Source organism: Oryctolagus cuniculus, chromosome X (assembly GCF_964237555.1).
Source record: "Oryctolagus cuniculus chromosome X, mOryCun1.1, whole genome shotgun sequence".
NCBI lineage: Eukaryota > Metazoa > Chordata > Mammalia > Lagomorpha > Leporidae > Oryctolagus > Oryctolagus cuniculus.
Genome location: NC_091453.1, coordinates 85,170,677 through 85,184,443, shown reverse-complemented (window position 1 = coordinate 85,184,443; position 13,767 = coordinate 85,170,677). Strand labels below are relative to the sequence as shown.

Genomic DNA, 13,767 nt, shown 5'->3' with positions numbered 1-13,767 from the left:
AGGTTAGATAATGGGTACTAAATCAGAATTACCAACCTGGACCTGGTGTGTTCTTCACACATTGAATATGAGTTGAATTATCACACTGTACCCCATAAATTTGTTCAATTAATAATAATTAAGAATGAAAAAATATTTAAAAAGAAAGAAAAATACATTTTAAATTGCAACCTGGTTTATGTACACAAAAACAAGTTTCATGAAACAATACTTATCATTATATGCAACATAGTCCAATATTTTCTTTTTTATTCAACTTCATTTTTAAAAAGGATTTATTTATTTGAAAGGCAGTGTTAGAGAGGGTGAGTCAGATAGAGAGAGAGAGAGAGAGAGAGGGAGAGGGATCTTCTATCCATTGGTTTACTACCCAAATGGCCACAATGGCTAGGGCTGGGCTAGGCCAAAACCAGGAGCCTGGAACTACATTTAGGTCTCCCACATGGATGGTAGGGGCCCAAGTACTTGGGCCATCTGCTGCTGCTTTCCCAGGAGCATTAGCAGCGAGCTGGATTGGAAGTGGAGCAGCCAGGACTTGAACTGGCACTCATATGGGATGCCCACATTGCAAGCAACAGGGTAAACCACTGTGTGACAATGATGGCTCCTGTTCAATTTCATTTTTTAAAAATGGTGATTGCAACCCACTATATAGATTTTCACAATCCACTGATAAATGATGATATGCTGTTTTAAAAACACAGCTTCTTTTGTAGTTAGAGAATTTGAGGCCCAAAGAAGTACAGTAGGTTCTCCAAGTTCACATAGTCATTTAATGGCAGGGTGGGACTAGAATCTAAATTTTGGAATTTCTTTGGCTAGAGCTATTTCTAACAGGGATAAGAGATGTTTCCTCCTTTTCTATTTTCCTCACCATGCTGAATGTTAGAGAAAATTAGTTAGCACAATATTCATTTTGACTAAATATTGTCCCTGCATCTTTATTCCTATATGACCCAAGAGATCAGTCTTTGAGTATTACAGCCTTTTAGTTTGATTTTAGTGTCCACATTTGAAGATAAAATAGGAGGCTCACTTCTGACCCACTCTGTCACTTGGCAGTGGCAAGTGGCACTAATGTGAAACTGTTCCCCTTGCGAATACAACTGCGTTTTTTCTTTTTTGACAGGCAGAGTGGACAGTGAGAGAGAGAGACAGAGAGAAAGGTCCTCCTTTTCTGTTGGTTCACCCCACAATGGCCGCTGCGGCCCGTGTGCTGCGTCGATGAAGCCAGGAGCCAGGTGCTTCTCCTGGTCTCCCATGCAGGTGTAGGGCCCAAGCACTTGGGCCATCCTCCACTGCACTCCCGGGCCACAGCAGAGAGCCTCCAGTTACTCAGTGACAACTGACTAGCAGGTTGATGAGAGAGAGCATGCGGCCTCTGGGTGCGGAGAAATGAAAGGGAGATATAGGAGCCAGTTGCCTGAATTGGTCAGCTTATGCTGTGTGCATGTGTTGAGGTACTGCACTGTAAAAAAAATTACAAATATTGCATGTTAATAAAAAAAAATTTAAAAACCCTTTTGATGAAGAATCAAGGTGATTCCCATCTCAGTTTGTGGAAGACATGCCTCAAGTCTTGCATTATATAGCCAGTCAAGGATTTTTCTCCATTCATGAATCCAGTGGGTTACCCCTTTCTGAGTGCTTTATCAACAAAGATAATAGCCTTTTCAATGGTGCAATCTTCTGAGTACTGATTTTTTTTAATCAGAGGTATTTAGACTCTCCTCTCAAACTTAGTCATTTTTTCTTCTTTCTGAAAAGATGCAGTTCTCCAAAAATATCAGAGTTATCAAAAGCAAAAAGAGGTAGCAGTGTGGAGGTGAAATAGTCTGTGTTATGTGCATTCTTGACCAGTTTGCACATGGAATCCAATTTCCTTGTGGAAGTTTTCAAGTGCATTTCAGTCATCAGACAGCAGGCAGCAATTTGTGCCTAAGTGAAAACCACCACCACAACAAACATACACTTATAAGGCAAGAAGTTTTCAAAAAGCATCCCTTTAAAGCAAACTCAGAAACAACTCAGTACTGTATTACATTTGTCAGTGGAATTACTGTTATGTCAGTGGGATGAATTGATTGGAATCTTTAAACACTATTGTATTCTCTGTACCCAAGTGGTTACCTACAGCCCTATTGACTTTTCTAGCAGAAAATCCATGGATGTTACCCCCTTAACATTGGTCCTTTGCCAACTGGACTGGTTATTACTTTTCTGACTTGCCCTGAAATTTGTCAGATGCAACCTCTTGTGCTCTAACACAAGTCAGTTAAACAGACCCTTATAAAGTCCTCTCTGGCTGAATGTTAACCCTTTGGTTAAGATTCTCCAATATAAGTCTAAAAAGGACACTATTCTTTTAGGGACTCAGAGTTTGTACTGATCTGTAGACAAATCATTCATGTATTTTGCATTATTTGACAACCTAGCATTGCTAGGCTGTGACTTACTAAGTTTATGAAAACTAACAATTTTGAATGTAAAAATTGAAATGCTAAGAATTGTTGCCCGGTCTTTTTTTCTTTTTTTAAGATCGATCGATTGATCTATCTATCTATCTGAAATTCAGAGTTACACACACACACACAGGGAGAGAGAGAGAGAGAGAGAATGAATCTGCCATCCAGTGGTTCACTACCCAGATGACCAAAACGGCCAGGGCTGGGCCATTCCGAAGCCAGGAACCAGGAGCTTCTTCTGGGTCTCCCTCATGGGTGCGGGGGCCCAAGCACTTGGACCATCTTCTGCTACTTCTACAGCTTCTACTGCCATAGCAGAGAGCTGGATCGGAAGTGGAGCAGCAGGGTCTTGAACCAGCACCCGTATGGAGTTCCTGCAAGGCAGGTGGCAGCTTTACCCACTATGCCATAGCTCTGGCCCCAGCCTTTGTTCTTCACTGGGGATGTGAATAGTTCTTCTCACAAGCCAGGGCTCTTCTGGGGCCCACAGCTATCACTGACAGGCTTATTTAGATTCTTCTGTAATTAGTTGGTGGGAAGGAGAGACTTGAGGACCTGGACTCTTAGTTTGGCTTCTTTAGTATCTGAGAAGCTGTCTTAAAATACCAGCCTTGGCCGGCACCGCGCCTCAATAAGCTAATCCTCCGCCTTGCGGTGCCGGCACACCGGGTTCTAGTCCCAGTTGGGGCGCCGGATTCTGTCCCGGTTGCTCCTCTTCCAGGCCAGCTCTCTGCTGTGGCCAGGGAGTGCAGTGGAGGATGGCCCAAGTACTTGGGCCCTGCACCCCATGGGAGACCAGGATAAGTACCTGGCTCCTGCCATCAGATCAGCGCGGTGTGCCGGCCGCAGCACGCCTGCCGCGGCGGCCATTGGAGGGTGAACCAGCGGCAAAGGAGGACCTTTCTCTCTGTCTCTCTCTCACTGTCCACTCTGCCTGTCAAAACAAACAAAGAAACAAACAAACAAACAAACAAAAAAAAAAACAAAAAACCAGCCTCATGTAAATGACTCTTGACCCTGTTCTGTTTCCAGCACCTCTCCAGAAACAGTCAGTTGCTCAGGTTCACCAAAGAGGAGGAAGAAGCGCTTTGTAGAACCTCCACTCATCCTCAATGCAAGTGACTAGAGATTTAGTCGTTTGCCAGCAGGAACAGAGATCCTGGGCTGGCCTGAGCCCCTTCCAGTCACCCCAGAGGGCTGTCTTCCTAGTCTGGGAGGTGTCCCCACAGCTCTGAGTTCCTGCATAGCCAGCACCAGGACTAGAAAACTCTAAATCATTATTAAGCTTCATAAAAGCTATGGCTGTGTTCAGCCACACTCCCTTCACCCTAGCTGCTTAAGTGCCTGATCCCACCTTCCACTTCCTGTTCCTGGCACACTGAGGGGTCTGCACAGGCTTTATCCACCAAAGACCATTTTTCTCCTGTTGGTGCCCAAAGACTTTAGAGCCAAGGCACACTTACTCAGTGCAGCCTTAGAGGTACTGCAGGTGGCTTGGTTCAGTGGTTTCTAAGAATTAAGAGCATTGTGGGGGTAGGGAGGGCATCTTAGATGGTGCTGAACTTGAAGCCCAAACACACTGACTTGTTAGCTTACAGGGAAATAGTCTAAGGGTGGAAATGAGGTCGTTTGTTGCTGTTTGTAAGGAATTACAAATTGAATTGCCCTGTGGCTGCCCCCCCCCCCCCAGGCAGGTGACAGGAAGGCTCTAGTTCTTTCCACCTGAGTGGAAGCTGGGGTTTTGGGGAATGGGGAACCAGAGCAGTAGCCCCTGGGCAAGGTGGGTGCTGGGAGGAGCTGGAGTCCAGGAGGGGTATCACCAAATGCATTTGAAAGATGTGTTCTATGCTGGGGACTGTCTGTACTTGGAAGTTTAAATAGTGTTAGCATCCTGTTCTCAAAGTCTAGGCTGCATTAAGAAATTATTAGTCTGTATTTTTATTAAGCCTTAAAACTTTTTAAATGCATTTGGTGCTAACATTTTTTAGAGCTGTATCAAAACAAAAAACCTGTACTTAACATCGCGATGTAATTTTGATAGGAACGTTTTCTTATTGTTACAAAGCAAAATTGGGTATAGCAGTTGAATTAAACTTAGAAATCATGAAAAAAAAAAAAAAGAAAAATAGCACAGGAAGGAGGAGGGAGGGTGAGAAGTGGAGAAGCCGAGATACAAACTGGAGCCCATATGGGATGCTGGCAATGCAGGCAGTTGCTTTACCTGCTACACAACAACCTTGGCCCCACATTACATTTTTTTTTCTTTTTAGTACTCTATGTATTAGTTACTACAAATGAGAGAAAACATATGTATTTGTCTTTTGGGGACTGGCTTATTTCAGTAAGCATAATGATCTCCAATTGCATCCTTTTTTTTTTTTTTTTCAAAAGACAAGATTTCATTCGTTTTTATGGCTGAATCGTATTGCATCGTGTATATACACCACAATTTGTTTGTCCTGTCATCAGTTGGTGAACATCTGGGTTGATCCCATAGCTTGGCTATTGTGAGTTGAGCTGCTATAAACATGGGGGTACAGATAACTCTTTCATATGCTGACTTAATTTTTTTGGTAAATTCCCAAGAGTGGGTCATATAGTAGATCTATTTTCATATTTCTGAGGAATCTCCATGCTGTCTGTTTTTCTAAGTTCTTGGTTGTCGGAAAAGCAGGGCACAGAGGTGAAGACGGGGAAGGGAATGTGTGTAGGTGGGCAGAAGAACAGGGCAGTTAAGTGAACCCAGGAGGAAGCTGGTGGGAGCGCGGTTTAGGCTGTATCAGAGCCTTTGGTCTTCTGCCTTTTCCGTGCCTTCCTAGGCTCTGCTACCCAGCCTTCTAGCCACCAAGCCTCTTCAAATTCCCTATGCAGAACCACTTCTTCTTCACTTGTTATTTAAAAACCTGTGCCTTTGTTAAGTAAATCTGCAGGTCTGACTTGTGTTGGGCTCCACGGGAGCTTCTAGTCTCCCTACACACTCATGTTTTTCTGCCGCCGTCTCATCACCTCACTTGAAAACTGTAAGTTATTTTTGACTCTCTGTGTCTCACTCTTCCCTGCCCCACCCACACTCAGCTGCTTGCCAGGTCCTTTTGGTGTTCCCTCATCCAGGAATTTCCTCCCTTCCCCCTTCCCACTTATATCTTGTTTCCATTAAGGCCCAGCTCTGATGCCAGCCTTTCTAAATGGTGAAAAGCCCACTGAACCCCAGTAGGAATTAATTATTTGTCTCCCCACCCCGTTTCAGACCACTTTCCGTTCTCTACTGCACTCCCTGTTGTTAGTTGTTTCCAAATGTATCCCCTCCGCTTCGCATATAGTAGGTACCCTGTACAGTTTATGGAACAAAACAGCAAGGATCAGTCACCCATTACCATGTCTGTCCCTCTCTGGACCTTTTCTTCTGTTTGTGAAGATGTGACCCGACAGCATATTAAATATGTACAAGGGTCCTTTAAAAAGTTCATGGAAAGTTGAATTAAAATGTAAAAATTTATTTTGGTGCAAAAAACAGAAATACAGACTTCAAAAAGTTCATAGAATTTGTATATTGTAAAAAATGACACAGATTTCAAATTTTTTAAAAAATATTTATTTATTTATTTGAAAGAGTTACACAGAGAGAGGAAAGGCAGAGAGAGAGAGAGAGAGAGAGAGAGAGGTCCTCCATCTGCTGGTTCACTCCCCAACTGGCCACAAAGGCCAAAGCTGTGCCCATCTGAAGCCAGGAGCCAGGAGCTTCTTCCAGATCTCCCACGTGGGTGCAGGGGCCCAAGCACTCAGGCCATCTTCAACTGCTTTCCCAGGTCATAGCAGAGAGCTGAATCAGAAGTGGAGCAGAGTCCATATGGGATGCCAGCACTGCAGGTGGTGGCTTTACCTGCTACACCACAGTGCCCGCCCCTCAATTTTGTTTAGCACCAAAATAAACACATTTGAAATCCGCTTTTCATGAACTTTTTGAAGGTCCCTTGAATGTATTGCTGAAAAGGCTGTTTTTGAACCAGCAATATCCTGACAGGTTAGCCTCTGGTGACCTACAAGGAAGTTACCTTGTGTCTCAGGCCCCTGCTGGCCCTGAAATTCTGTGGTGTTTTGATTTCACTTTGGAGAGTTTGTGATATTTCTTTCTTTAGCATAAGCCCTACAGAATCTGGGAACCTTGATGTCCAAGTGTCTTTGTTAAACTCTATCAGAAAAATTTGTTTTTCAAAGCTATTTTCTCATTTACTTGCAATTCTCCAAAATAACCTTTAGAAATGTATTTAATCACTGAAAAGCATATCATTAAAGTAAAATATCAGCAAAAAATGGCATGGTGAAGCCCTCTGCAGTCTCTCCATAAAGCAACAAATAAATTGGCAGAAATCCTCAGAATCAACTTCTTCAGGACTTGAAACAAAATAAAGGCTCGTAGCAATCCAGGGAACATTTATTCAAGAAAAACAGCTTGCACATTGGTAAGAATAGTGAGCTTTCTGGTGTTTTCACTTGCCCTATTCTCATCTCTTGCTCCCCAACTCTGCAGTAGCCTTGAAAATCTGCAGTCTGCAATCACAGGGAAATTCAGCAGCCTGGCAGCCATCAGAGGAGACAGAATGGGGTTGGAGCGCATTTTTACAGGTCTTCTTCCTGGAAGACCTCACTTACAAGACTATTTATTTCCCCTGACTTGGAGCTGCAGAAAGTCTTTTTTCTAGGGCCTTTTTTTTTTTTGGAAAACCATCAAGCACCATTGATTAACATCTCAGGTGCCTGAGGCAGTGGATAACATTTCCAGCTAACCAGAAAGTTTTAGGAAAAGCTGGGGAAAAATGAGATTCCTGGAAGCTTTAATAGGTTTGAGCATATTCTAGAAGATCATATACGTGCATAGGGCTGTGTGCATTCCCAGGGCTGTACCCAGGTGCAGGAAAGATCTGAACAGGTCCTAAGCACTCACACTCGTTGATCTTGAGCTCTGTACCAGCAGGAAGTGAAGAGTAAGTCAGAGTCATCAACTGCCTGGCTGAGTGTTGAAGACATGCTTCAACATGTACACAGAGTCCTGTGGCTAAGACTAGGAGACTTTTCAGTTCCAGGAGTTTAAGGAAATCCTGGTCTAGTGATTAGCTGGCCATTAAGATAACCCAGCACAGTCTAAAGCAAAATGGAACAGGGCGAAGCCAGTTTGTCCCTCAGACCTTGTGGAAGTGAATTTTTGTTCCACCAGACTACACCTTTGCAGCTCTACCTCTATCTCTTTAAGCAGGCTGAAAGAGCAGGAAACTCAGGCTAATGTTTGGTTAGTTAACATCTTAAGGCCAGACAAACGTAATTTGTGGTTTTTGAGTGCTATAAGTTGATTGTGTTGCAAATGAGGTTTCATTTCTATGCTTGAGCCACTTCCCAGATTGCTTTTTCATCTGCCTGAATTCTCTTTGTGTAGGGCCTGTTGATCCCCAGATTCCCTTGTATGTAATCCCCACGTTGGAATTGCTCTTCACTTCTGTCACTTGCATATTCTCTTCTGTCTTTTATTTGTTCTATACATGTAAGTTCGACTCAGGGCTGCTTATGGCCTGCCAAACTGCATTCTGGGAGTCTGTCTTCTAAGAGGAGAATCCAGAAGAGTCTAGATGGTAATGACCTTCTTGCTGACCTAGCTAGGCCTGAGAGGGGGTGACGAGCGAGAGTTGAATTCTTTGGCTACCATCTTGATCAGAGCCATCCCCAAAGAAGCAGGGCAGTTGTCACGGGCTTTAAAGGGCTGTACTAATTCGACCAGAGAGCTGGGTAGTGAGTCACCAACAGAGGGTTGGCGATAGAGAAATGATTTCTTTTCAGCCAGTACTAAAAAAAGACCCAAGGCTTATATGCAAACATGCTGTACATTCATCCAGTGCCACCCTTTCTTACCCCTACGAGGGCAATGCCAGAGGGGTTGCTCTTTTCCCAAACTCTTCTCAAGATACTTGTTCTCTGCTTTTCTTTCTCCTTTTGGGCTACACTGGATATGCATTTGAAACTTTCTATTGGCTGTGAGGGGCAGACAGTAGGGTGGGGAGGTACACAGCGTGATTTACCCCGCCTTGGTCTACCACCTCCTGGGGATGGCCTGACCTGGGTGATCATTTTTAGCTTGGTATTTCCTGGGCATGGGCCAGGGGCTGAGGCCAGCAAGCAGAGAAGCTAAGAGGGCACAGGCTCCCTGGCAGATTAGGTAGTGATGAGTTTTTGCTGGGGAATGAAATGGCTGTTTGATTTTTTTTAAAGGATTTATTTATTTATTTGAAAGGTAAAGTTACAGAGAGAAGAGGAAAGACTGAAAGAGAGGGGCTGGCACTGTGACATAGCGGATAAAGCTGCTGCCTGCAGTGCCAACATCCCATATGGGTGCTGGTTTGAGACCTGGCTGCTCCACTTCCAATCCAGCTCTCTGCTGTGGCAACTTACAACAAAGTATTTTGAACATGTGAAGTTGTTTTCATAATCAGAAAAGACTCATTTATATATAGGAACCTTTATTTCTGTGAAAACAGCATGCGCCTGCTTTAGGAAACAAAACAAAACAACTTTCAAGTAAGATAAACATATCTCATCATGTCATTTGCTATATGACTTTTAGGGACTACCTTGGGAGAGTGCATGCAGCCACTTGTAGCTACAGAAAAGAACCCTTTCTGTTTCTGAGCTCCTCTCCCCAGAAGGGCAAGGGAGGCTCTAAAAGCTGAGGGAAGGTGTGTTGGGTATTTTGGTTTTGAACTTGGAAAGATATTTTTCTCATAGAAATAGCACCATAAATGTGAAACATACTATCAATTTATTTTTTCTGGTTATAGGTTAAAGTAGGTTTCTGTGGGCCGGCTTGGAAACTTACATGCAACTACAACATTATTTCTCTTGGAAAATTATAAAGAACTTTGGAGATAGGATCTGTTCATAAGTCTTTTAGACAAATGTTTATTTATTCTTTTTTTTATTTGAAAGGGATGGGGGAGGGGGAGGGGAGAGAGAGAGAGAGAGAGAGAGAATGAGAATGAGAATGAGAATGAATCTGCATCCTCTGGTGCACTCCCCAAATGCCTGCAACATCTGAGGCTACACCAGGCCAGCCAGGAGACAACTCTACCCTGGTCTCCCATGTGGGTGGCGTGGATGGACTCAAGTATTTGAGCCATCATCTGCTGCCTCTTATGTACATTGGCAGAAAGCTGGATCAGAAGCAGAGGTGGGCCTCAAACCCAGGCACTCTAACATGGGATGTGGGTGTTCCAAGCAGTGGCTTAATGTGCTGTGCCACACGACTAGCCCAAGTCAGTCTTGAGTCTTTTAGTGAATGCTTTCCCCCTAAGTGGTAAAAAGTGAGTTTGAATTTGAATTCCTCTGGTATGGTGTGGTCTTAAGTTCTAAAAGTACAGCCTGTGAAGTAAAGAGATTTAGTTATATGAGGGCACTACAAAAAGTTCGCTGGAAAATGGAAGTAATGCATTTATTTTGATGCAAAAAAGTTTTTGAAATCCTGGCATTGATTTTTCATAATATGCATTTTCATGAACTTATTGAAGACAGCTTATATTTTATTTGGTTACTTTATCCTGAGAAATAAGCATAGTTGTATGAGATAAAAAAAAGCCAGACTGTTTTTCTTTTTTTATTTAATTTAATTTATTTATTTATTTATTTTGACAGGCAGAGTGGACAGTGAGAGAGAGAAAGAGACAGAGAGAAAGGTCTTCCTTTGCCGTTGGTTCACGCGGAGGGTGCGCTGCGGCCCCTTGCACCGCGCTGATCTGATGGCAGGAGCCAGGTACTTCTCCTGGTCTCCCATGGGGTGCAGGGCCCGAGCACCTGGGCCATCCTCCACTGCACTCCCTGGCCACAGCAGAGAGCTGGCCTGGAAGAGGGGCAACTGGGACAGAATCAGGTGCCCCGACCGGGACTAGAACCCGATGTGCCGGCGCCGCAAGGCGGAGGATTAGCCTAGTGAGCCGCGGCGCCGGCCTAACCAGACTGTTTTTCTACTCTCACACTCGATGCTCAACACTTTTTTAAAAAATATTTATTTGAAATACAGAGAGAGAGACATCTTCCACGCACTGGTTCACTCCTCAAATGGCTTCAACTGCCAGGCTGAAGTGAGGAGCCAGCAATGCCATCCTGGACTCCCACATGGATCGCAGGGGCCCACGTACTTGAGCCATCTTCCGCAGCCTTCCTGGGCACATTAACAGGAAAGTGGATCAGAAGCATTGCTGCTAGATTTTGAACCAGCCTTCAGATACGAGTTACCAGCCAAACAAGTGGCAGCTTAACCTGCTGCACCACAACACTGGCCCACGCTCTCAACACTTTTGATACCGTTTGTGTGGAGGTTTTTCACCACACTCCAAGCAGTTCTTTAGTGTATTCTGTAAGTTAGTGCAATTTAGACAGTATCTCCTGGGGTTAGAGTCAGATCCCACAAGTTAAAAGATTCAGTCCCCCAAGACAGCCCCCACTTCAGATGTCATTTGCAAGTCCCAAGTTGGGAACTCTGCTTCTGACCGCATGGCTTAGGTTAGGGTTCCTGTGACCCCCTCTTATATTCCATAATTGGCTAGGATGGCCCACAGAACTGAGGGAAACACTTTCCTTACATTTATCCATTTATTATAAAGGATATGGCAAAGGAGATGAACAGCCAGACAGAAGAGGGTCACAGGGAACAATAAATGGGAAAGGAACTTCCCTGTTCTCTCCAGCGGTACTACCTTCCAGGCTGCTGTACTCTTCAGAGATTCAGAAGCTCCCCATCCCATAGCTGAGGAATTTTTATGGAGGCTCTGTCATGTCAGCGGGATCTATTTTTGATTCCATCTGCAGCCCCTATCCCCTTCCTGAATGGTAGGAGAGAGCTGAAGGTTTCAAGCTTTCTAATCATGGCTTGGTCATTCTGGTGACTAGCCCCCATCCAGGAACTCACCAAGAGTTGCCTTATTGGAACACGAAGATGCTCTTATCACCCAGGAAATTCCAAATGATTAGGAGCCCTTAGTCCGGAATTGGCGGTCAAAGGCCAACTATCTGAACAAAAGATTCACCTAGCATCCCTGTTTCTCAGGAAATTACAAGAGTTTTTGGAGCGCTGTGCTAGAAAATGGGAATGGAGACAAGGCATTTTTTTTTTAAGATTTATTTATTTACTTGGAAGTCAGAGTTACACAGAGAGAGAAGGAGAGGCAAAGAGAGAGAGGTCTTCCATCCGCTGGTTCACTCCCCAGATGGCCGCAGTGGCTGGACCTGTTCCAACCCTAAGCCAGGAGCCAGGAGCTTCTTCGGGTCTCCCACATGGGTGCAGGGGCCCAAGGACTTGGGCCATATTCCACTGTTTTCCCAGGCCATAGCAGAGAGCTGGATGGGAAGTGGAGCAGTCGAGACTCGAACCAGGACCCACATGGGATGCTGGCACTGGAGGCGGCGGCTATACCCATTATGCTACAGCACCCGTCCCAAAGACATTTAATTTTGTATTATATCACAGTATCACAATAATCATTTGTGAATCCCAAGAACAATATCATCAGCCTCAAGAGCCTTCTTTGCAGAAGCTATATGTGAATAAGATGGCAAATAAAAATACAATAAAGGATATGGTATTCCAGCTAAATATTGCCATTTCTGTAGTTGAACAATCTTCTAGGCTTGTCACAGTTCTAAGCCACTGGCCATGAGCAAACTCATAATAGAAACCCTGTGGTACTCCCTGTGATGTGGGCAGGAGTTAGGTATGCACCCAGTATTATTCAATCACCATGAGACACTCCCACTCAGAGAAGTTACATGAAGTGGTTATTTACAAAGAAGGTCCCATGGGAAAAAATAAAGGTTTTTTTCCCTTTTTTAAAAGATTTATTTATAGGGGCTGGCACTCTAATGCAGTGCTTTAAGCCGCTGTCTGCATCCCTATGAGCACCGATTGGAGTCCCACCTGCTCTACTTCTGATCCAACTCCCTGCTAATGTACATGGGAAAGCAATAGACGATAGCCAAAGTACTTGGGCCCCTGGTGGAGTTCCGCAGATGGAGTTCAGGTTCCTGGCTTTGGCCTGGCTCAGCCCTGACCATGGGGAGTGAACCAGAAGATGGAGAAGTGATCCTTTTCCCCCTCCCTCTCCCTCTCCCTCTCCCTCTCCCAATCCCAATCCCAGTCCTAGTCCCAGTCTCTGACATGGATGGCAGGGTCACAAGCACTTAGGCCATCATGTACTGCTTTTCCAGGTACATTAGCAGGGAGCTGAATCAGAAGTAGAACAGCCAGGACTCCAGCAGGCACTCTGATATGGGATGCTGACATCACAAGCAGTAGTTTAATCTGCTGCACCACGATGCCAAACCCAAGAGTTTTGGAGTAACTGTGGCCAGATTATTTTGAAGTTTCTTTCCTTTTCTTTCAGTTTTGTCCAAGTATGAAAACCAGATTACTATTTTCACTGACTACCTAGAAGAATTTCCAGATACAGATGAGCTGGTATGGATCTTGGGGAAGCAGCATCTCCTTAAAACAGGTAAGGTTTCATAGTATTTGTCTGTGAGAACCCCAGTGAGGCGGGCACCTGAGTTGATAGAGCATTACCTTGATCAGTGCTAATGCTACTCCCAAGCAAATTTGCCTTGTAGCCAGTGGTGCTGAAGCCTTAGGCCCCTTGCTTGTACCAGCCCTATCCAAGGCACCGAGAGGCCCTAGAACGGGAGTTCACAGGGTTACAAATTTTTGTACAATTTGTGAAAGTAATATATTTTTATTCTTTTCCTTGAAGGAGAACATCCAAATTCTAGAAGCCTTGGATTTAAAAAAAATCACAGAGCCACTCCTGGTATCACAGAGGGCTATCTAATTAGGAACTGGGCTAAATACTTCTCATTCCTCTCACATCCTAGTCTGTCTAGATAAAAACACCCAGGGACTTCTAAACAAACAACCCATGGTTGTCAGAAACAATATCAGGTATGGAAGGTCTTAGGTTTTAGATCTTTGACTTGCTGTACCACTGTCTTGGTTCTAATTTTGTATTGAAATTTTAGACACTGCAGTTAGATAGAAAGAAGGCTTGACTTTTTTCTTCCCTGCCATTACGTTCTTATAGATTGAGAGAGGTCTTTTAATCTGAAACTGCTAATGATTCAGCAACCAGGTAAAGCCGAGCTTGGAAAGAGGCAGCTCTGACATTCATGTCTTTCTGAGGGGAGGTCCTCTTGAGAGGCCCTCAGCATGGAGTAAGGGACAAGAAGAAGCTGACAAAAAGGCAGGAGAGGAAGTTAGGCATTGTCCAGCTCCTCCTGA

At 44.3% G+C, this 13,767-nt stretch overlaps 1 protein-coding gene across 3 annotated transcripts in view; it reads left to right on the top strand.

Annotated features, from left to right (window-relative positions):
• The window catches only part of ATG4A (autophagy related 4A cysteine peptidase), a 67,433-nt gene that overhangs the window by 33,777 nt on the left and 19,889 nt on the right, over positions 1 to 13,767 (top strand). For all 3 annotated transcript variants that reach the window (XM_008272859.4, XM_008272860.4, XM_070067444.1), the window contains exon 2: positions 12,881 to 12,991. In XM_008272859.4, coding sequence (XP_008271081.1) covers positions 12,881 to 12,991 — 111 coding nt within the window. The remainder of the gene's footprint in view (positions 1 to 12,880; positions 12,992 to 13,767) is intronic.